Source organism: Pelophylax lessonae (genome assembly GCF_965119305.1).
Source record: "Pelophylax lessonae genome assembly, chromosome: 12".
NCBI lineage: Eukaryota > Metazoa > Chordata > Amphibia > Anura > Ranidae > Pelophylax > Pelophylax lessonae.
In genome coordinates, this window is record NC_138779.1 from 99,341,461 (window position 1) to 99,363,659 (window position 22,199).

Genomic DNA, 22,199 nt, shown 5'->3' on the forward strand with positions numbered 1-22,199 from the left:
TTCTGTATTGACTGGCGAACAATCGGCCGCTCGGATGTCGACATACAAAAATTTTAATGCTTGCACGACAGATTCTTTTCGGCCGAAAGTGCGCTGTCGGCTGTCGGAAGCATCATACTAACAACCTGAAAATCGGCCGATCGGTCGTCGGCCGAATCTTTTCGGCGGACAATCTGCACGTGTGTACGAGGCATAAGTGACCAGTGACACCAATACAGTGATCAGTGCTACAAAAAAATGCACTGTCACTGTATAAATGACACTGGCAGGGAAGGGGTTAACATCAGGGGCAATCAAAAGGTTACCTTACTGTGTGGGGGATGGACTGACAAGAGGAAGAAAGACATCAGTGTTCCTGATTAGCAGGAACACAAGATCTCTCTCTCCCTCTGTGACAGAGCCTATGTAAACAAGGCAGACCGCCGTTCTGTCTCTCTTGCGAGTGTGGCTTCGGCGACGCACACGCAGCCCAGACCTGACAACGAGTATCATGTCAGGTACGTAATTTTGCACTTAAGGGCTTTCCTGCCGCAGTAAGTTTTTAAGTGGTTAAACTGACTTCATTTGCATACTAAAGTTCATCCCTTTTGATCTGTAAATGAATAAACAGAAGGACAAATACAAAGATACAATGTTTCTTTTTATCTGTCCCTTTCTGTGGCTGAGCAATGTTGTTCATAAACATTTCTGGCTGCTTTTTTTTTATAGCTGTGAACAGGGAAAATCCTTTGACAGCTGAATGAGTCATGGGTTGTTAAGCAAGCGGCGGCCCCGATCCTTAACAACCAGTGATTGCGGCTTTTTTTTTTTTTTACATTTCAAAAATAATCCTGATCCTGAAAATGCATGAAGAGTATAGTAGAAATGCTGGATTAAGATCGTGTGGGGCGTTGAATCAAGATTGTGATCTTTGAACGATTAACCGTGCAGCTCTATAGAGTACCTACCTTTGTTAATTTTTCACAGTACATTTTGAACAATTCTCCCTCATTTAAAATGTCCTGCTGCTGGCCATTGTAAACTGCTTTATCATCCTTGATTTCGAGGTAGAATCTAAAAATGGTTCAGTTTGTATACTGTACAAAAGAAGCATTGTTGAAATGTTATATAAGAGGAAGAGTCAGAGTGGTACAGAAACATTGCAAATGGTGTAAAAAAACCAAAGTCTGAGTTTGTCAATTACACATATAACAACAAAGTATTACAATTGGAAAGTGGGGTGTACCACTTATTTTCAGGGAATATTATACACTACAATTTTAAACATAAGTAGGAACAAACTGATCATTGCTTGTTGTGGGATGGGGGGAGTGTGAGAGGAGTTGGGTGAGACTGAGCTATAAAGGAATTGTTTGTATTCCTCGGTAAGGGCTGGTTACACTTGTATCATCACACACATCACAGGCGGTGATGTCACCTCCTCACTGCCTGTTTGAAGCCCAAAAAACCCTCACTATCATGCCGCAACACGTGCACAACCTGTCCACTACCGTTGTTGATTAGGTGAAGGGGGGTGTAAAAAGGCTTACAGGAGTACAATATCCAGTAATATCACTTGATTTGAATTTTGGGTTAGTTACCTTAACCTCTTACTGCCCACATGAAGCGGGTAGGCCATTAAAGCATGCACGTTGCATATGTGTGTCCCAGCACAGTGACCAAGATGTCATAGACATGGTTAGATGACATGGTTCTCAACTCCGGCCCTCAGGACCCACTAATAGGCCAGATTTTAAGTATCACCTTGGGGAGATGCAGACTAGAATACTTCAATCACTGAGCAGCAAAATATATCACCTGGGATGTATTTCAGTTATCTTGCAAACCTGACCTGTTAGTGGGTCTCGAGGCCCTGAGTTGAAAACCACTGTCGTAGACAGATCCAGATCTCCAGTAATGATTTTGAGCTGGTGGGACCATTTCCTAATCCCGTGACCACTGTGAAAGCCAATCACAGTGGTCAAAATATTGGGCAGCCTTTCTTGCCTCTGACAATAAAGCCCCAGCTAAAGGGACGCTGAGGTCGGGTGGAAAGGAAATAAGTTGGCTGTTAAGATCTTCATTCCTATTCAGAGCTGACAAGGGCGCTTCCATAGTTAGGGTCCTTTCACACGGGTTTTCCTGCCCGGCGGACTCCATTTTGCCCAGTGGGGATCGATCCATTGATCCCTGCTGAGCAGGCGGATGACAGGTCCATTTCCACCTCACTGTGCAGGGATGGACCTGTCATCCACTATGGGAGATTGGATGAAAATGGACCGCCTGTCCGTTTTCATCCAATCCAATCTGATCCTCCACACGGATAAAAAATAGGGTTTCCATCTGTCTGGATTTCATGGACGGGATCGGATAACAGCGGGAGTCAGGGGATATGTCACCGCTGACATACGCTGCTCAATAGGGGTGAATGGAGCTTCCGATTAGGTCTGCCTCAAAAACTGACAGGTGGATCTGATCCGAAAATGCGAGACCCTTAAGAATGCAAGAGTATGCTGTGTTGACCATGTTTGTGTGTGCCTTAGGAGGCAAATGTATTTTGTTAGAGGAAAGAAAAAAATGCAGGCTTTTTCTGTAGATTCTGCTCAGTTACTAAGCCCTGGAGCAACTACATTTTGCAAAGTGCAGTCTATTTGCCTTTAGTAAATCCACCCCATTGACTTAAAGTGAAACTAAAATCTCTGTTTTTTTTTAGTTAAAAATAACAAACTTGTCTATACTTACCTGCTCTATGTAGTGGTTTTGCACAGATTGGCCTGGATCCTCCTCTTCTCGGGTCCCTCTTCGGTGCTCCTGGCCCCTCCCGCCATGGGGGAAACTGAGCTGAGCCACAGCTTCCTGTGTCCATTCATAAACGTAGCCACGGCACGGTCCCACCCCCTTTCACTCCTCATTGGCTGACTGACTATGATTGACAGCAGTGGGAGCCAATGGCACCGTGCTGCTGTCTCAGCCAATGAGGAGGGGAGTAATGGGCAGCCGAGACATTCCTACCTACAACATCGCTGGATCTAGATGGACCCCAGATAAGTATTAGAGGGGCTGAGGGGGAGCTGCTGCACACAGAAGGCTTTTTTACCCTAATGCATAAAATACATTAAGATAAAAAACCTTTTGACTTTACAACCACTTTACAGGCCCAGTAGGCCAAGTAGACAGGCATTCATATTTGAATTGGGTCATGGAGACACTGCAGGGATGTTTTTACTAGAAGCAGCCATCTGTAAGTAATGGGATAATCACCATTGAACATACCTAATGTGTTTGGTGCTGTATTTTTTAAAAAAATTACTAAATGTAAGTCCTAACAGCCCATTGTAAGTGGTTAGACTATAACATAAAATGTTACAAAAAATGACTGGTTCATACAAATAGCTGCAGAATGAAGTTAATTTGGAAATATGAGTTGAGTGTTAATTGACGGAGATAGAGAGGAACAACTTTCATATATAAGGTCATATATGACATCTGACACATCACTATCACTAATGGCTTAAATACATTTCCTTAAGGGCAAGTCAGTTTATATATGCCAAACCTTCTTTTATCTATACAAGATGTAACATTTAAAAAGCTACATAGTGCTGGCATGAAAAAGATAACTATAAGCAGCCAATAAAGTATACAGTAAAGGCATAAGGAATTTTAAAGTATATGCAATGCCAAAGCTTTTTTTTTTTTTTTTTTTTTAATAAAGTGGGAAATGGTTAAAATCCCTATCTGGTTTTATTTTCCTCTGGAAGATTTCCGCTCTTCCCTTCTAGTAATAACTGTAAAATGTTGAATTTGCTATCACTTTCTGTTCTTGGGACAGTGATTACAAGGACAAACAAAGAGGGTGAATCTACCCAGTGGGGACAAAGACAGCAAGAAAAACCTGCCAGGTGCTTTAACCCTTCCAACTCTATCCAAAAGTTGACAAAGTCTTTTTAGAAAACAGAATAAGTTAAAGAAGATTTGTTAATGTTTTGCTTTGTTACTTTATACACAATAAAGTTCATCTGTTAAAAAAAAAAAAGATTAATTTATTTATTTATATATTTATTTTTACAGTTATGTCCCATATGGGACAAAGTACACGTAGTACTTTGTCCATTGTTTCTAAGTGCTTTCTAAACCTAGATATGAGGCCTGAGTGGCTCCCCACCACCACCACACCACCACCATCACCACCACCACCATCACCACCTTCTGCTGCAGCTAACTTGACGACAGCTATGATGGGAATGGCTGATTCACAGCTCCAGTGTGTCTTGGTTATGATCACTTTCTCAAGACAATCAACGACAAGAAGAATACAGTAGGAGGGGGGATGTGTCAGCCTCTGCATTCATCTTGCTGTTGCTTGTCTTGGGAAAGGACTCACAGCTGCGACAACCTGCAGCCCTTTTGAATCAACCATCTCCTTCATAGCTGTTGGATTAGCTGCAGCAGGAGGGGAGGGAGGCAGGTCAGACCTCATAAATAGGGTTAAAAAGCACTTAGAGACATGGGACAAATGACTACATGTTGATAAAATAATGGGAGAAAGGTGGAAAACACCTTCTCCCACAGGCCAGCGCTTGCTAAAAAATAAACCAAAACCAAGAAAAAACTTATATCCAATGATGGGTGTGGGAATTGTCCTCAAACAACTCCCACATAGAAAAATAATTATTAAATAATCTTAAAAAGTGGATGGTGAATTTGTCACAATTTGTTATTAAATATAAATAATAATTTATATATATGGAAAGAGTGCAAAAAAAAAAATAGTGCTGTGAATATTCCACACTACATAAAAAAATATGTGCACAATAGTAAAATATTTACTAATAGACAATTGAGAATTATATATATATATATATATATATATATATATATATATATATATATATATATATATATACATATATATATACATATATATATATATATATACAAACCGCTTTGTGCATATAAACAGATGTGTGTGCACCTTTAAAAATTTATAACAACCACTAACACAAAATGTGCAAAGTGCCACCTATACTGTGAGGGATTCTGATGAATAAAACCAAAATTTGATATATTAGATGAAGTAGTCCAATGACATATTTAAAGTCCAAAGATGTATACTTCACCAAGGATGATCAGGTGGTGTGGGTCCCAGGAGGAGATGCTGGACGAACTATATCAAGCAGGGAATGAAGGCCAGGGTCACCTAGGGTGCTCAGGGAATATAGGAAAACTCACCAGATACCGTGGATCCTCTCTTGCACTCATTCCATATATATCAATTATTATTTATATTTTATATATTCATTGTGACAAATTCACCATCCATTATTTTTCTATGTGGGAGTTGTTTGAGGACAATTCCCACACCCATCTTTGGATATTAGTTTTTTCTTGGTTTGGATTTATTTTTTAGCAAGCGCTGGCCTGTCGGGGTAAGTGTTTTCCACCTTTCTCCCATTATTTTATCAACTTATTTGCCATAGCAGGTGGGGGCCTGGCAGCTGCCTATATACATTTAATCACTTTATATTTTTAATCTCATTGAAAATTGCATTTATCCATAGGAATATAATTTCCCTTGGATATCGCAGATGAGTATTACTATTTAATAGTACTTATTACCATCATTATCTTGAGAATCATTTAACAGCACCCAATATCTAATATATATAGGTGTTGCCTGGTGCGGGTGACTATTCCTTTTTCAAATGACTACGTGTACTTTGTTCCATAGGGGTCAGAACTGTAAAAATATTAATGATAGATTTTCTTTAACAAATTCTGACCTGGAAGGATTTGCCCCCTTAATGACCAGGCCATTTTTTTTCAATTCGGCACTGCTGTATTTTATCGGACAATTGCGCGGTCGTGCGATGCTGTTCTTAAATAAAATTGATGTCCTTTTTTTCCCACTAATAGAGCTTTCTTTTGGTGGTTTTTGATCACCTCTGCATTTTTTTTTTTTTTTTTGCGCTATAAACAAAGAAAGAGCAACAATTCTGAAAAAAAAAAAAAAAAAAAAAAAAACAATATTTTTCACTTTCTGCTATATAACAAAAAAAAGAATTAAAAATCAAATTGTTCTTCCTTTTAGGCCAATTTGTATTCTGCTACATATTAATAAGCGTATTTTTATTGGTTTGCGCAAAAGTTATCACGTCTACAAACTAGGTGAAAGATTTATGTCATTTTTATTTATTTATTTATTTTTTACTAGTAATGGCGGAAATCTACGATTTTTAGCGGGACTGCGACATTGTGGCAGACAGATCGGACCCCTAACTGACATTTTTTACACATTTGGGGGGACCAGTGACATTACTACAGTAATCAGTGCTCAAAATAACCTAGGGGTGATCAAAGCGTTAATTGTGAGCCTGGGGGAGTGTTAACTAACTGTGGGGGAGGGACTTGTGAAATGATCATAGAGACCTGTGATCCTATATAGAAGGATCACAGGCGCTCTGTGATCATTTAAGAGAGAAGAACGGGTCAGCTGTGTTTACAGCAGCTGACTGGTATTCTCCCTCAGCAGGGAGCGATCGCGGGTGCCTAGCTGCAATCGGTGCCGCCAGGTCCTGTGGAACGGCATCAACGCCGCCTAGTGGGGGCGAGAGCGCGCCGCCGGCGGCGCGTGTTCGCCCCTAGGAGCGCTCCCGCGTATCGCCGAACGGGTACAGCGATTCACGCAGCCGAGCAACCTTGCCTCAGTATATTTTCGGCGGGTGGTCGGCAAGTGTTTAAAACTTATCCTTAAAATAGTAGTTATATTTTAAAACCTATAAGTAAAAAAAAACTGTTCAGTGCACTTTTGTCAGCCTTTTAAATAAAATGGCTACATGTATGTACATGTTCTATGAACTACAGGGAAGTGTCTTTCAACAGCTACTTACCACAAGAAGGATGGCTTATTCTACACAGAAAGTATTGGTATGTACATTATAGTTCAGTACCCGTTTCCATGTTTTTAATCATGGTGGATTGTAGATGGAAATACATATAGTTGATTTACTAGAGGCAAAAAAGACTGTGCACTTTGTAAAGTGCAGTTGTTTCAAAGTTTAGTACATGATCAGAAGCTCTGCTGACTTCCATCATCCAATCATCTGCAAGCAAACATTCAGTTTTTTTTTAATTTTCCTTGCACGTGATTGGGTTCTCTTTGAAAAGTAAAGCCTTACCTCATTTACTAAGCTCTGGATCAACTGCCCTTACAGAGGGCAACTGCACTTTGCAAAACACAGTTTATTTGCTTTTAGTAAATCAACCCCATAGTCCCCTTTAATTCCATTGAGAATCAGAGGACCTCTACAGATTTGGGCCATCTGTTCCTGTTCTTAGCCTGAAGCTTTATTTCTTTCTAGGTTTGGCCCATGCTGTTTGCTTCTGTTAACACCGTGCACTCTTCCATGTCAGCTTTGCCCTACCACTGCATCAACTGCTTTGGGGGTTTGCAGTCAAAAGCTGCTTTCGTAATTGTGTCACCTGTTCTTCTAAATATATGAACAAGCCCTATTTCTGCTGTCGGGTCACTAAATGAAGCATTTCCCTGCTTGGTTCTTATTTTCATATTCCCCATGGCTAATTGTTCTGAGCAAATATGGCTGACACTGTGTGCAGACATGAATTCAAATTATACCAAGAAACAAAGTTTTTACATTAGAACATATTGATCAGACGATTTACATCAAGCTGATCTGCTTTACATATTTATCAAAAAAAAAATCATTGAAATGATTATACATTCCCTTTATACCTGAACTTTGGCGGGAATGCCAAAAAGGCCGGCAGTAAATCTTATAGGGCTTAAAGTGTATCTGTAGTCAATTTTTTTTTTTTTTAGTTTTGAATAACATGGAAAAGGATTAGAACTCCTGTCACGGTTTTACTGCTCTCCTGGGCCCAGAATCAATTTCTCTCATTTTCTGCCCTAGAAATAACCTTTTCATCAGAAAGGACGAGAAGGAAACTCTCCAACAGGAACACAGACAGAAGTAAAAATTTTTTTTTTTTTTTTTAAGTTAAATAGGGAAAGGCTTGAACCTCTGTCAGCTTTTTATTGTTGTCTGTTTTCACTTCCTCTCTGGTTAACCACTTCCTGCCCACCCGCAATGTACTGCAGATGGGAGGACGGTGTGGGCAAAGCAATGTACCCGTATGCCACTGCCTAATTCCAGGTTGATTGTACACAGCGGGAGCCTGTCAGCAAGTCCCGGTTAATAGTTCGTGGCTGGGACCTGATGATAGGCTGTGTGCAATCACAATCCAAAGCGTTGTGACAATCAACACAAAGCTCTACACAGAGAGAATGATCTCTCTGTTTCTCATTCCTGCAAAGCAGAGATCAGAAACTTAGCGATTTATAAGTAAAAGCAGCACACTGTACACATAATTCCCATAGTTAGGCACACATTTAACCCCTTGATTGCCCTAGATGTTAACCCCTTCCCAGCCAGTGTCAGTAGTACAGTGACAGTGTATAATATTATCCCTGATCACTGTATTAATGTCACTGGTGCTGTCAGTGGCAGTTAGTCAGTCCCCCCCCCCCACGTCAGTTAGTGTCAAATTGTCCCCTGCACTATTGCAGTCCCATCATAAGTCACTGATCACTGCCAACTGAGTATAAAAAAAATTAAAATTAGCGTATATACAGTATATATATATATATATATATATATACTGTATATACACTAATTTAAATTTTGCTTTAATTTTATACTACTAATAGTTTGTAGATGCTATAACTTTCACGCAAACCAATTAATATACACTTATTGCAAATTTTTTTTTTAATTAAAGACATGTAGCAGAATACATTTTGGCTGTAACTTATGAAGACTTTTGATTTTCAACACTTTCCTTTTTTCTTTATTTATATCGCAAAAAAAAATAGAAAACCCAGTGGTCATTAAAAACCACCAAAAGAAAGCCCTATTTGGGTGAAAAAAAAGATATAAATGTTGTTTGTGTACAGAGTTGCATGACCACACAATCGCCAGATAAAGTAGCGCAGTGCCAAATAGTAAGAAATGGGCTGGTCATGAAGAAGGGAAAATCTTTGGGAGGTCAAGAGGTTAAATGATGTCCCCAAAACAGGAAATGAAGGGAAAACTCTGTAACTGTAACCCAAATAGAAGTAACTCCTAACAGTAGTTTTAACCCTTCTCTGCTCTATCCAAAATGAAGAAAAAGTTTTTGGCTATAGATACACTTTACCTGTTATAATAGTTAAACGATAAGCTCACCTTTTTGTAACATGTTACATAGTGCACCCTAGACCCCCCACATTGTAAAGAGAATAGGCTATGGTATACAGGCGCTTAAGGATATGAGCAAATGATATGACAGCAAAAATGGTTATGCAATTGCAAGGGACCATAGGGATGGGTAGCACAGGGGGGATTATTAGTCCATGTGCTTGTCAGCTGGTATGTGGGGATGATAAAGGTCTTAAAGCAACTTTAAGGAAATCCATAGATAGGATCAGGATCAGTACCTGGGGAGGGTGGTGGCAACTCACGGCTGGCTCTCAAGGAGAGTGAAGTCAACTCTGGATAGGCGCTCTTTCTTCTTCCCTTTACCCACATTGTAACAACGAGCTGGAAATCTTCTCCACGCGCTTGCTGTCACAACCTTTTTTCATGCTTTGTGGCATGAAAGCAGGAGCTGCTTTCATGCCACAAAGCATCAAGAGAGGGGGCGCACTAACCTAGTGCATTATCATAACTCCTGGGACTCTGAAGAAGAGGGTCTGACCTTCAAACTGCATTAGCCATTTATGGACATTTAGAGGTCTCCGCATGCCATCAGCCAAGTATGGCGGATTGGGGGGCGGTCTTGTCTGTATTTTTAGAAATGTTCTCGTAAAACACGTGTTTATGAGCACCCACTGTTTTTTTTTTTTTTTTAAATTTAGTTATGATAATGCTAGTTCGGTGCGCCCTCTCTCTTGTTGTTTTGTAGTTTGTGGAAGGATATAGATAGTCCTAAGAGGGCAGCAAGACATGTGTGCTCTGTACTTGAGAGATCAGCCAAGAGGAGAGTCCATCTCGCCCCTAAGCACCACACCAGAGTGCAGGAGGTTATGCTTTAAATACATTTCTGCTTTCATGCCACTAGAGATCTGCCTCAGGGAGCTTATGATAAACACATGTGATGCTTATGTAGCACTGCCCCCGAGAGGACTGCTGAGAATTACATTTTCTGGATTCCCCTGGGTTACCCTTAGCAACTGACAGCAGATAAACGGCAATCAAAGTTCTTGGCTCAGTCAATAATCAATCCTGGGGATGTTGTTTTTGTGGTTTTATTGAGAACTTGGATAGGAGAAGGGATGAGTGGGATACTCCAACTATTAACTATTCACAGTCTGAGGGACAACTTACTGTAGAATGGGGCAAGGCTGCTGCTTCACTTTGCCACTATGTGAGGATACTTTAAATGCTCTTCAGGGTTCTGAAACTGGCACTTTTCTCTCAATGCCTGTGTGCTGACACCTGTCCGCTGACCCTAGCTTCTGGAGTGGTCCCCTTCCTGGTAGACCCCATCGGCAAGTTCCTCTGTACTCACAGACACTGTTTTTGCAGAGTCACCGTTGCCTCTAAACTCCACTTGTCAGCATCCACTGGACCTCTGGGTTCAGCCACACTTTCCGGTTCACCAGGCCGACTGCCTGTGACCACCTTCCACAACTTCAGAGGAGGAGACAGCCGTCACCCTCCCTCTGGGACTTGGGTTTCCACCCAAAGACCCCTGCCACATGTGCCCTTGGCTTTTATAGCCCATCCCAGGATGCACCACTGTCTGTTCCAACCCACTGAGACAGCTACAAAAGCCTGTGTGTCAATGGCTAGGTTTCCTCCACTGTCCAACAGGCCTCCCTAATGGACACAGTGGGGACACTCCCTCAGCCCAGGTGAATCACACATGGACACATGCAACAGACCTTACTGGAAATCCTGCTCCCTGATAAGCAGACAGAGCAACTATGGTTTTCCTGCTGCTTTCCTGTTAAGCAGAAACACCAAAACTATATCTACTATCTAGCAACTGATTAGGAGGGTGCTACACTTATATACACATAGAACTGTATTTTGTTGGTTCCTCAAGCCAAAAGAAATGGGATTGTGTAGGCAGTAACATAGGTTAAAAAATATTTATTTATACAATTTACATACAAAGTGAGAGCAGTAAAGACAACAGTGGTGGTAACAACCACTAGTTATTCTTATACTTTAGTCTATTGAGGTGATTCTGTCGTTTAAACTGTGAAGACATCCGGATTGGATGTGAGCCAAACTGGCGGTTTTCTGACACGTTTCGGCTGTAGAAATATAGCCTTTGTCAATGTATCACCACAAATTATTCTAAAAAAGTGAACAATTTCAGTATTAGTGATATAGAAAATTTATACATTGAAAACAAGATATAGAAAACATTTGCGTTGTTATACAATATTCATGCGTTTATATTGTTGCTTCTGAGCAAATATGAAAACTTGGGTGTACCTTGCGGGACTGGAGTGGAAAGATGGGGTCTGTGCAGCCACATGGACACCCTCAGGTGCAGCGAGATCCTGGTTCTGATGTGTGCCTGAATGAGGTGAATTGTATCCGGTAAGTACTTGATAAGTTGATGTGTTATAAATCAACTGAAATAAGACATAATTTAGTCTTACGTTTTTCAAGTAGAGTTGCAGGGCCTGCTAGAATTTGTTTGTCAGGGTAATTGTTCAAGGGGAGGAATCCCAGATTTGTGGTGATACCTTGACAAAGGCTATATTTCTACAGCCGAAACTCATCGGAAAACCGTCAGTTTGGCTCACATCCAATCCGGATGTCTTCACAGTTTAAAGGACGGAATCACCTCAATAGACTAAAGTATAAGAATAACTAGCGGTTGTTACCACCACTGTTGTCTTTACTGCTCTCACTTTGTATGTAAATTGTATAAATAAATATTTTTTAACCTATGTTACTGCCTACACTATCCCATTTCTTTTGGCTTGAGGAACCAACAAAATACAGTTCTATTACCTAGGGATGACAGCAACCACCTATACTCTTAGTATTTCCATAGACACCCAACAACACTTATATACACATTGGGGTTGATTTACTAAAACTGCAGAATGAAAAATCTGCTGCAGTTCTGCATAGAAACCATTTAGTTTTCAGGTTTTTTGTCAAAACTTAATTAAACAAGCTAAACTTAAAATGGCCATACATTATACAATTTTCTTATTCAATTTCCTTTCAATTTACTTTAAACTATGTAGTGCAAGGGCCTGCCTGATTGCATACAAATTGAAATGAAAGTGGTTAGGTTTGATCTAATTTCATGTGGTTTTGGTAAAACTAAAGGGAAATTGTACAAGAAAATTGTATAATGCCAGTCTTAGAAGCTGATCAGCGACCATGCACAGCTGCAGCAGATTTTGCACTCTCCAGTTTTAGTACATCAGCCCTATTGCCTTTGCATCAGCCACTTGGATTTTGAGGTCTAGCATTTGGCACCACATACATAGTTTAAGAGAAGGTTCAAAGGTGGACAGCTTAATTAATTAACAGAATTGAAAATCTGTGAAAAAACAGGTATCTTTATTTTGGGGGAAAACATCTTACAGGAGACGTAATTAGCATGTTTAAATACACCCAAGGCCAGGTTAAAGATTTGGCAATAAAACTTTTTATGCCAAGGATTGTACAACAAACAAGTGGACATTGGTTGCATATAGAAGACAGAATATTGTGCTACTGGTTTAGGAATGAGTTCATTACAATAGGAGTGGAATACTCTATAATTTATTCTGCTTATATCATGGGCCCCCTTCAGTCTTATACTCTCGGATTCCTGATATTGCCGACTAGACTGCACCACAGATTGTCAAAAAATCCACCCTTCCGGGCCTACGCTTGCAATCTGCACTCTTTATGCATTCCTATGGAGCTTCCAAGTAAAAGCATGGAGGAATGAATAGAGAGTGTAGCAGTCCTTGCCAGGAAGATTTTGGCAAGCCCTTGTGTGACCTAGTCACTGGATCAGGGACAGGTGAGTACCAGACCTAGGAAAGGGCAGTTACACTTGTAGCAATTGCAAAAATATTAACATAACAGAAAAATTATTTTTTTTCACAATAATCATATCTAAAGTTATAATTACCAAAAATATGGTAAAATTTTATTTTAGAGACCTGATCCAACAGACACTGAGTTTCATGAGCATCTGGCTTTTTTCTTTTTCAGCCTTACTATCTATGTAACTATAATTAGATTAATACCTTTTAATAGAAAGATTCTTTGCTTTCCATACAATGGTTTCTGCGGGTGCATTACACTCTATCTTTGTAAGCTTTTAAGTAGGGTCATACATTGGTGAATCTGTTGGACAATGCATTTCATTACATGAGACTATTTTTTTTGTGACTTTACTAAGAAATGTTTTAACTTTACATCCATGGGAGTTTTCTAGACAAAATAAATAGCTGTTACATATTCAAATATACAATTTAATCATGGCATAAGTTAGATAGATTTAGCTGTGCTCCTTATATCTTTTTGAAAAGCATTGTGAAAATTTGTAAATGTCTTTTACTTTTTTATTTATGTATTTGTGTGTTTTATAATTTTTAACATCAGATCACATTTTATTATGAATATGTTTATTACTTTTTTTTACATGCATACGTAAGTGTGTATAGGATTTCCTGCTCTATTCTACAGTAAAAAAGGAATACATTTTTAAAACATGCAGTAAACATTCGTGAATTGCTTTTTTTTTTTTTTTAAATGTAATCTTACAAGTTCCTTTTACATTGACCTCTGTGCTTCCATTCTTTTTTGGCAGGTGGAAAGAGAGATTGCTATCCTGAAGCTGATTGAGCATCCCCACGTTCTCAAGCTGCATGATGTCTATGAAAATAAGAAATATTTGTAGGTATTTACAGACATTCCCTTGCTTCCACCAGCTTGCGGAGCTTTGGGCATCTGTATTCCTTGGCATGAGAGAAGTGCATGCATTGTCACTGCTTTAGGCAGCCGCTACTTCTGAGCTTTGCTTAGTAATCTGGATGTTATGTAAATCACAAGCCTCTTGCTTTTCATGCTTTGCTGGGCTACAGAAACATATGATAACCGTTTGTTCTTCTTTTGTGAGGTTTACATAAAATATTCAAAAGTATTTCAGAGAAAACTGGCCTGCCAAAACTGGTACTTTCCTAATGTATTCTATTATATGTAGGACTTGTGGCTACGGGTAAATGCGCCTTTTATTTGTATGGCTGTATTAACAAAACAACATATATGTATAAAAATATACATCAAGATAGATAGGATCTATATGATTTTAAAGGTCCACTGCGTTGTTATTAAATACCCCCCGACCCCCAGAAAGCAGCTAAACTCTGGGGCTTAATAATAATAATAATCGTATGATTCTGCAGCACAGGGCTCCAATTTAAAGTGCTACTAAACCCACAACAGTAAAAGTCTGTATATGCAGTAAAGCATGCTTGTTATACTCACTGTAGAACCTAAGGGGTTAATCCTCCACATTGTGTAAAAGGTTTGTTTGATCCTGTCTTCTCTGATCCTCCCCTTTTACTGTACCTGATCCATCTTATGATAGTACAGAGCCTCGGGGGCACTCTGCACATGCTCAGTTTGGTGTGTAAGGCAAAATGGTTTTCCTTTTTTTCACGGGAGGGTGCATGTGATCAGCACAGGGCCAATCAGCACTGTCCAGACTGAGGATCAAGGGTCATGCAGCCTCATAGGACAGCTAGAGGAAAATGAAAACTCCTCCTACAAGTTTTAACCAGTGCTCGGCCAGACACTGATAGAAGTCATAAAATAGCTATACACTTACTGTATATTTACTAAAATAACTGCATTTCCATGTTCTGTGTACTGTGGGAGACCAGATATAGTCAATGCAAGGTCCTGGGTTTAGTAACACTTTAAATGGGTAATCTACAGGCTGGTCTTTCATTCCCCCTCTGTAATAGCAACAAGACTGGTCAGAGAACTACCCTTTCTAAGTCTGGATAGAGCTGAGACAAGCAGCATTTTTTAGTCACCTAAGACTGTCTGTCTATACCCCAGCCCAATGAATGATATATAGTAGCTAGCTTGCATCTTTAAATATGGAAATATTCTGCCAGAGGCACTAAAAGGCATAGAAGGTTGTGTAGATCTCAATAAGATGGCTGTGTCATTTTAAAATGACATAGCTCCATCATTTTCACCCTCCCATACTATGGAGTTATTTGATTGCTGCCACAGAGGAGACATTTTTGGGTATGTTGTCTGTGTAACAGCAGGTTGTTATATTTAGGTGCATCTCATAAAATTAGAATATCATCAAAAAGCTAATTTATTTCAGTAATTCAATAAAAAAAGTAAAACTCAAAAAATATAAAAACATATTTTGTAAAGATGCGTTACACACAGAGAGATATATTTAAATCATTTCTTTCTGTTAATTTTGATAATTACGGCTTACAGCTAGTGAAAACCCAAAATTCTGCATCTCAGAAAATTAGAATATTACATAAGACCAAGAAATGTTGGCTTACTAAAAAGTATGTCCATGTACAATACAGTATAGTAAGGGCTCCTTTTAATCATGAATTACTGCATCAATCATAGGTGTGCGCAGCCTATTGCATTAGGCAGCGTGGCATGGAAGCAATCAGCCTGTGGCACTGCTGGGGTGTTATGGAAGCCCAGGTTGCTTTAACCACTTTACCACTGAGTACTGGAATAGCACTGCGGCAAAGTGGCACGATCCCGTCTGACGACGTAGACCTACGTCGCCAGACTCCTCCCCTGTAGGCGGCGCTCGCGCGCCGCCGGAGGCGCGCTCCCGCTGTTTTCATTCACAGCAGGAGTCGGGCCAGGGGAGGAGCAGCGGCGATCGCTGCTGCTCTGCCCCGATCGTCGGGGAATCCAGTTTGGAGATCCGCCCGCCTGTGTAAACAGAGCGGGCGGATCTCCTCAGTGACAGATCGGAGTGTTCAGCATAGCTGGACATCCGATCTGTCCCTGTCTCACACAGTCACCTCCCCCCCCACACGTCAGTAAGCACCAGGCATACATTAACCCCTCCCTCTCCAATAAAATTAACCCCTTCCCTGCCAGTGTCATTTTTACAGTAACAGTGCATATATATATAGCACTGATTACTGCAGTAATGTCACTGGTACCCCCAAAAGTGTCAAAAATGTCAGTCAAGGGTCCGATCTGTCCGCCGCAATGTCGCAGTCCCGCAAAAAAAATCGCAGATCGCCGCCATTACTCGTTAAAAAAAAAAACACCAAAAATGACAGAAATCTTTCCCTTTGTTAGTAAACGCAATAACTTTTGCGCAAACCAATCAAAATACGCTTATTGCGATTTTTTTTTTTACCAAACATGGGTAGCAGAAAACAAATTGGCCAAAAATTTAAAAAAAAATTGGTTTTTACATCTTTTTTGGGGGGAATTTCATATAAAAAAATGTTAAAAATATTGTTATTTTTTCAAAATAAACGCTCTTTTTTTGTTTATAGCGCAAAAAGTAAAAATCGCACAGGTGATCAAATACCACCAAAAGAAAGCCCTGTTTGTGGGAAAAAAAGAACGTAAATTTCGTTTGGGTACGGCATCGCATGACCACGCAATTGTCAGTTAAATTCGCACAGCGCCGAATCGCAAAAAGTGGCACAGACGTAAGACAGCAAAATGCTCTAGTGGTAAAGTGGTTAAAAGCGGCCTTCAGTTTGTCTACATTTTTGGGTCTGGTGTCTCTCATCTTCCTCTTGACAATTCCCCACAGATTCTCTATGGGGTTTAGTTGAGGCAAGTTTGCTGGCCAATAAAGCACAGTGATACCATGATCATTAAACCAGGTATTGGTACTTTTGGCAGTGTGGGCAGGTGCCAAGTCCTGCTGGAAAATGAAATCAGCATCTCCATTAAGCTGGTCAGCAGAAGGAAGCATGAAGTGCTCTAGAATTTCCTAGTAGAGGGCTGCGCTAACTTGATAAAACACAGTCGACCAACACCAGCAGATGACATGACTCCCCAAATCATCACGGACTGTGGAAAATTTAGCATTTCATTTGGAATTCAAGGCCCCAGAGTCTGGAGGAATATTGAAGAGGCACGGAATCCAAGTTGCATGAGGTCCAGTGTGAAGTTTCCACAGCCAGTGATGATTTGGGGAGCCATGTCTTCTGCTGGTGTTGGTCCACCACGCTAAACTAGTCTTGGATAGAGTAGGAAGTAGTTACATTTATGTCACTTTTTAATCTCTGTAAAATAAAGGCAATATCAGAAGCTCTAATTTAGCCATACATTAGCAGACTTTCAAATGAATATTCATACATATTCTGCATAAAATTTTATATACTTTACTATATTAATAATATTATTATTATTAGTATTATACTAGATTCTAAACTATATTATTTGTACTTCTTTCATGTTATACAAAAATTCCCAGTACATTCGATGACTTGACGAATGTCGTTCAAAGGTACTTCAAAACTTAGTTTGCTTTTAACATTTAATTTTGAAATCAATGTCCCCCCCCCCCCCCCAAGAAAAATAATGAATGATTGTTCTTAAAACAAAAAAGTTCTACTATTGTATGTCCAGCTTTGCTCCACTAAAAATGTGTTTTGCCTGTGTTTCCATTGAAGAGTTCTCCTCACTTCCTATATTTTATGGTGCCTACTCTTGTATAGTACTTGCTCACAGTACAAAATTATTGAATCACTGCCAGACTGATGACATCAGAAACTATTTTCTGATTTTCTGATTTTCCTAAATACATGTGTGTCTAATTGCCAGAGAGCATCTGCAGTCTATTTGCCTTTAGCAAATCAATGCCAGCATTGTTAGAACAGAGCACCTAGATGGAGGACTATCCTGGAAAAATCCGGAACAGCTAGCATCTATAGGATGGTGGATATGGTCTATTTAAACCAGCCGCTGCGTGGAAAAGCAGTGGTTAGCATGTGGTGCGGTCCAGCGGGATCAATGCAGTGCTGAAGAGCCGATCTCAGCACATTGCACTGTTCACTTTCTTTAAAAAAAACGTAATTGAAATGCCACACAGTGACATTTCATTAGGCCCAATTGGCCACCACGTGGTGTGAGGCAGTGGATTTCCTCGCACTGTGCTGTGTTGATGCATACTAGCACATTATGCTCTTAACTTGCAGAGAGAAGAATTTCTGGTTTTCTTTTTTGCAATTAATTATCACTTTAATACCCCTATAAAATACGTTAAGGGAGTTGTATGACCTGACAAAGGATTTGTATTTCTATCCATCCAGTCCTGAGACTTGCACAGCTGTGCCAAACGGAACAGCCCTGTCTAGCAGTGTAGGAGACCTCATTTTCCCTGCTGCAGTTAAGTAACATTTACATGTCTTGTCCTAGCCCCAACCTGTGAATAGACACTGAATAGACATTAAAAGGGGAAGCAGATGAATTGTCTCTCCTGTCAGTATTCTCCTTGCACTGCGGCACACCTGGTTGGCTCCTTGTGCGGCTTCTCTCTCCCTCTCTCTAAGCTTTGCTGTATGGGGGACAGCAAGAGGCTGATAACAGGTCAAATTTTAGTACTTACACTGCTTGCATGTAATAATGCATGCAGAGCTTCATTAAAGTGATTTAAAAATGAAAGTTTTAAAAAAACAAAACTAAAGCCAAACATGTTATACTTACCTGCTCTGTGTAATGATTTTGCACAGAGAACCCCTTATCCTCTTCCTTTTTGGGTCCCCCGCCAGCGGTCCTGATTCCTCCTTCCTTTTGAGTGCCCTAAAAATCAAGCCTCTTGCTGTGGGACACTCAAAAACAGATTCGCTGCCGAGCCACACTCTGTGTGTCCATACACTGACCCCTCTCTCCGCACTAGCCCACTTGCTGTGATTGACAACTGCAACAGTGAAAGGAAAGAGATGTAGGAGAGCCGCTGCTCTCATGCACATCGCTGCATTGAGATGGGGCTCAGGTAAGTATAAGGGGGGGGGGCTGGAGTGAGCTGCACCCAGAGGGTTTTTTTCACAGAATGCATTAAGGTATAAAAAAAAAAACCCTGAGCCTTTAGAACCACTTTTATTTGTGTCTTTTTATCTGCCTGGAGTTCAGCCTTAACCTATAGAAATCATAGTGTCCGGAGTTGGCTTTAATGTTACAGAGTTGTGCTACAGTTCCTGTGGGTGCTGCACCACTTTTATTTTTATTGCAGAGCACTCATGTTACACTGTGAAGCAAGTGGATTTCAGTGCAATTTCAAGTGGATTTCAGTGCAAGTGGATTTCAGTGCGCTGTTGAGATGTCATATAAAGTGAATTGTGCACAGAATTGAATGCATGTTACTGCATAGAACTGTTGTGACTGAGCCCTTGCTGATACCTAAGATGTGAGATTTAAAGTGGCAATCATCAAAAGTTGTATCAAATCAGATCTCTTCTGTATTCAGGTTTTCTGTAACAAACACTTTCTGTCAAAGGCATTTTATAGCGTCATTTTGCCTAGTCTGTTTTGGCTGGGTTCTTTTCAGATGGCATGCTGCTGCACGGAGAAGGCTCTGGGCATGGTCATCTAAGGACATGGAAATGTTATACATTGAGAGCACAGAACATTGCAGATTTTCAGTATTAAATGATGTGTCTTGAATGGCATGTTGATTTCTTTTGATACAAGTACAGATTTCTTCATACTGAGGACAAGCCTTGGTTTAGATGTATGATTTCTATAGCTGGAATTACCATTCTGTAAGAAAGAAGTACTGGTGCTGCTAATAAACATGCCCAGGGCCAGATTAAGTGCATCATGGGCCCGATGCTGAGGATTTTGGTGGGCCTTTTAATGGAAATAAATAAAATGAAAACACAAACAATTTTTTTGTTAATACAAATTAACTATTTTAACTACAATTAAAGCTGCTAGAAAAGAAAGAGGAGTTGCATGTCATGTAAATTATAAGAACAGATAAAGCAAGGAAAGCAGATTGCATGTCATGTAAATGGTCAGGAAGATGCATGTCATGTAGCAGGTAAAGAGGATGCATGCTGTGTAATGGATCAAGAGGATGCATGGGAATTAAAGGGTAAGAGTTGGTGGAGAAGGGGAAGGGGGGGGGGGGTGCATGTCATATAAAGAGTAGAAAAGTAGAGTGTGTTTTTGCATAATCTATGGCAGCTAGCCGGATGGTACACCACGGATGACCGTGTCAATCCTATATCTTTATGATGTAAATAGAATTCATGTTTTACTTGTACTCATTGTTCAAGGATTGCAATTTTTGTAATTTTTTTTGTATGCTTTCCTATATATTTTAGTAACCAATAAATTATTATTATTATATAGGATTTATATAGCGCCGACAGATTACAACTTGAGGGTAGACAGTACAAATACAATACACTTTAATACAGGAGGAATAAGAGGGCCCTGCTCATTAGAGCTTACAATCTAAGAGGGAACGTCAAGAGATACAAGAGGTAATAACTGTGGGGGAAGGGCTGATGGAGAAAATAAAAGTACAGTTGTTAGGTGGTTGCCAGATAGGTTTCTCTGACGAGATGTGTTTTCAGGGATCGTTTGAAAGTGGACAAAGTAGGAGATAGTCAGACAGATTGGGGTAGAGCATTCCAGAGGATGGAAGAGGCTCGGGAGAAATCCTGGAGCATGGGAAGAGGTTACAAAGGAGCTAGAGAGCAGGAGGTCCTGGGAGGAACAAAGAGAACGAGTTGGTTGTTATTTTGAGACCAGGTGGGCGCCAAGTTATGGATGGCTTTGTAAGTTATGGTTAGTAACTTGAATTTAATTTGTTGGTTGAGTGGCAGCCAATGGAGGGATTGGCAAAAAGGGGTAGCAGACACAGAGCAGTTTGCAAGGTGGATGAGCCTGGCAGAAGCATTCATGATGGACTGAAGGAGGGAATAGCCTTTTTAAAGGTAAGCCAATGAGAAGGAAGTTGCAGTAATCGAGGTGAGAGATGACCAGGGAGTAGATTAGAAGCGTTGTGGTGCCGTTGGTTAGGAAGGGGCGTATCTTGCGGAGGTTGAGGTGGCAAGCTTTGGACAGTGACTGGATGTGCGGCCGAAAGGATAGTTCAGAGTCCAGGATTACACCTAGGACCTTGGCATGAGGGGACAGGTTCATAGTTGAGCCGTTGATTTTGACAGAGAAATCAGGGGAAGAGGAACGCGGAGAGGAAATACCATGAGCTCGGTTTTGGATAGGTCGAGTTTGAGGAAGTGATTTGACATCCAGGCTGATATGTATGTTAGTAAGTTGGTTATGCGTGAGGAGACTGATGGAGTGAACTGAGGGGTGTAGAGATAGATTTTGGTGTCATCAGGATAGAGATGATATTGAAAGTCATGGGAGGCAATCAGCTGACACAGGGAGGAGGTGTAGATTGAGAAAAGGAGCGGTCCAAGAACAGAAACTTGGGGGACCCTGACAGAGAAAGGAAGAGGAGAGGAAGTAGTAGAGTTGTAAGTAGCACTGAAGGTGCATTGGGATAGGTAGGATGAGAACCAGTGAAGAGTACAGTCACGGAGACCAAGGGAGTGGAGTTTTTTGAGCAGGAGGGGGTGGTCCACTGTGTCAAAGGCAGCAGAGAGGTTCAGGAGGAGTAGTACAGAATAGTGTCCATTGGTGTTTGCTGTTAGTAGGTCCTTTGTGAGTTTAAGGAGTGCAGTTTCAGTGGAATGTTGAGGGTGAAATCCAGACTGAAGGGGATCAAGAAGTTTGTTCTTAGTCAGATGTTCGCTCAGTCGGTTGTAGACCAATCGTTCAAGGAGTTTGGAGGAGAAGGGGAGTAAGGAGATGGGGCGTAGATTTTGAAGATTGGTGGGGTCCAGTGAGGGCTTTTTAAGGATGGGATTGACTAGTGCATGTTTTAGAGAATTAGGGAAGATGCCAAAAGAGAGGGATAGGTTGAAGATGTGAGTTAGAGAACGTAGACTAGAGTCAGAGTATCACGTACCTGGTGGAGACCAAGCTGTAGAGAGGGCTTCTCTTGTACCTCCTGTCCAACACCCCTGGTAGAGATGACAGGCGGTGTAGGACACAGAGTGGCACGAGGGCCGGTATAACAGGTAGTACCTTGAGAGGAGACTGATGGCTGTGGATCACCGGATGAGCACCTGGAACTGGAACTTGGTGATGCTGGATGAGAAGGCAGGAATCAAGCCGGAACTCAAGCCAAGG

The 22,199-nt window shown here is 40.7% G+C and overlaps 1 protein-coding gene across 4 annotated transcripts in view; it reads left to right on the plus strand.

Annotated features, from left to right (window-relative positions):
• Positions 1-22,199, plus strand: part of LOC309568640 (serine/threonine-protein kinase BRSK2-like) — a 496,199-nt gene that overhangs the window by 289,747 nt on the left and 184,253 nt on the right. For 3 of the 4 annotated variants that reach the window (XM_082274362.1, XM_082274364.1, XM_082274365.1), the window contains exon 3: positions 13,825-13,910. In XM_082274362.1, the coding sequence (XP_082130488.1) occupies positions 13,825-13,910 (86 nt within the window). Of the gene's footprint in view, positions 1-13,824; positions 13,915-22,199 lie in introns of all 4 variants that reach the window. The other variant, XM_082274363.1, reaches the window with a different exon arrangement.